This window comes from Gekko japonicus, unplaced genomic scaffold (genome assembly GCF_001447785.1).
Source record: "Gekko japonicus isolate JY-2015 unplaced genomic scaffold, Gekko_japonicus_V1.1 scaffold6944, whole genome shotgun sequence".
NCBI classification, from domain to species: domain Eukaryota; kingdom Metazoa; phylum Chordata; class Lepidosauria; order Squamata; family Gekkonidae; genus Gekko; species Gekko japonicus.
This window is the reverse complement of record NW_015167747.1, coordinates 17343-19362: the sequence shown is the minus strand read 5'-3', so window position 1 is coordinate 19362 and position 2020 is coordinate 17343. Positions and strand designations below refer to the sequence as shown.

The following is a 2020-nucleotide window of genomic DNA, read 5'->3' as shown; positions in this document are numbered from 1 at the left end:
AGGGAGATGTGATGGAACTGTCTGAACTCTCCCCAGGTGCGACTGAGTGGACTGAAAATTTAGATGTTAATGTTTAGGGGGGTTGCCCAATCAGTCTGCATACCTATTGTATCAACTTGGTTACATATTTTATATCATTATATGCTTCCTGTGTGTAACTCTGCCGACCGATAAATAAATAACTGGAGATGCCAGGAATTGAACTTGGGGCCTTCTGCATGCCAAGCAGATGCTCTACCACAGCCCCCTCCCATTCTAGGTTAACCTCTGAGCATTAGCAGAGCACAAACACAAATCAAACCTTCCTCTTCCAAATCATACCCTCACCCTTGATTTGGCCCACGGATCTCCTGTGCCCCATCTGTTTTCACCCTAGTATTCCAAAGTTGCCCTGAGATCTGAACTCAGCTCTCCCATGTCCATATTCAACATAAAGAGATTATTTTCTTCCTTTCTGACTGGGGCTTTTATTTGCTTTCCTATGAAGCTGATGGATGATTTCATAAAGAATTTTGCTGCCTAACCAATATATGTGTTCACAAGGCACTCAAGCATTAGATCGTTCTGTCTTATCTTCTCCTCCCAGGTACAGTTGCTTGAAATGTGGCCGCTCAGGCGAGGCCAGAGATGCAAACTATAGGTATCGGCTCTCACTCGAAGTCGCTGACGCTCACAGGGTGTTCCTGGTAACTGTCTTTGGCAGCTGCTTGGAAGCTTTCTTTGGAGTCACAGCAGAGAGTCTGCAGAGGTAAAAGAATGCGACGCTTCTGTCCTCACGATCGAGCCGCCTTCCCCCAATGCCTCCCAGCCTGTGCGTGATTTAATTATATCTCTAAAACATTTGTTGTTCAGCTAGCTGCCTGGTTACCAAGCTGGTATGTGTTAATAAGGGCAATCAGATTTGTGCTGCTATAAAAAAAAATACTGTGGACCTTTTACCAGGCCAGTATATTCTAAGCTGCAACACTGCTGGGCATCTGGGATTCGAATGCTGGATTCAGTGAGTGACCGTGAGAAATAATTAAACCTGGACTCAGAGCTCCCCATTTGCTGAGCATGCCTTGCAGCCAAAGGATTTGTTGATTGGTGGTACGTGAAATAAGAACATAAGAAGCGCCCTGCTGGATCAGACAAATGGTCCATCCAGTCCAGCCTCCTGTCTCACACAGTGGCCCACCAGTTCCTCTGGAGGGCCAACAACAGGGCATGGAGGCCAAGGCCTTCCCCTGATAAGAACCTAAGAAGAGCCCTGCTGGATCAGACTAGTGATCCATCTCGTCCAGCCTCCTGTCTCAGACAGTGGCCAACCAGTTGCTCTGGAAGGCCAACAACAGGGCATGGAGGTTGAGGACTTCCCCTGATAAGAACAGAAGAAGAGCCCTGCTGGATCAGACAAATGGTCCATCCAGTCCAGCATCCTGTCTCACACAGTGGCCAGCCAGTTCCTCTGGAATGCCAGCAAACAGGGCCGAGAGGGCAAGGCCTTTCCCCTGACATTGCTTCTTGGCACTGGGATTCAGAGGTTTTTAGTACCTCTGTATACGGAGTCTTCCTGTAGTTACAATGGCTGGTAGCCACTGATAGACCTATCCTCCATGAATCTTTCTGACCCCTTTTTAAAACTGTATATTCCTGTGGCCACTGCTACATCCTCTGGCAGTGAATTCCACATTTTAATCATTCTCTGTGTAAAGAAGTATTTCCTTTTTGCTGTCCCATCTTGCTGCCTCTTCACTTTCTCTGCCTTCTTAAGATAGACAGGTCCCAATGCTAATGGCAGCAGGCTGTAGGATTTTTCTCTGTGTGTCATTCAGAAAGGCACAGGAATCCCATTGCAAGCCTATAGCCCCCCCCCCCCTAAAGAAGTATTTCCTTTTTGCTGTCCCATCTTGCTGCCTCTTCACTTTCTCTGCCTTCTTAAGATAGACAGGTCCCAATGCTAATGGCAGCAGGCTGTAGGATTTTTCTCTGTGTGTCATTCAGAAAGGCACAGGAATCCCATTGCAAGCCTATAGCCCCC

General features: G+C 47.4%; 1 protein-coding gene across 1 annotated transcript in view; it reads left to right on the top strand.

Moving 5' to 3' along the window:
* Positions 1-586: 586 nt before the first annotated feature.
* Positions 587-2020, top strand: part of LOC107112956 (DNA damage-induced apoptosis suppressor protein-like) — a gene marked incomplete at its 5' end in the record, with an annotated part of 8590 nt that continues 7156 nt past the window's right edge. The window contains one exon of the mRNA XM_015414164.1: positions 587-748. Coding sequence (XP_015269650.1) covers positions 587-748 — 162 coding nt within the window. The remainder of the gene's footprint in view (positions 749-2020) is intronic.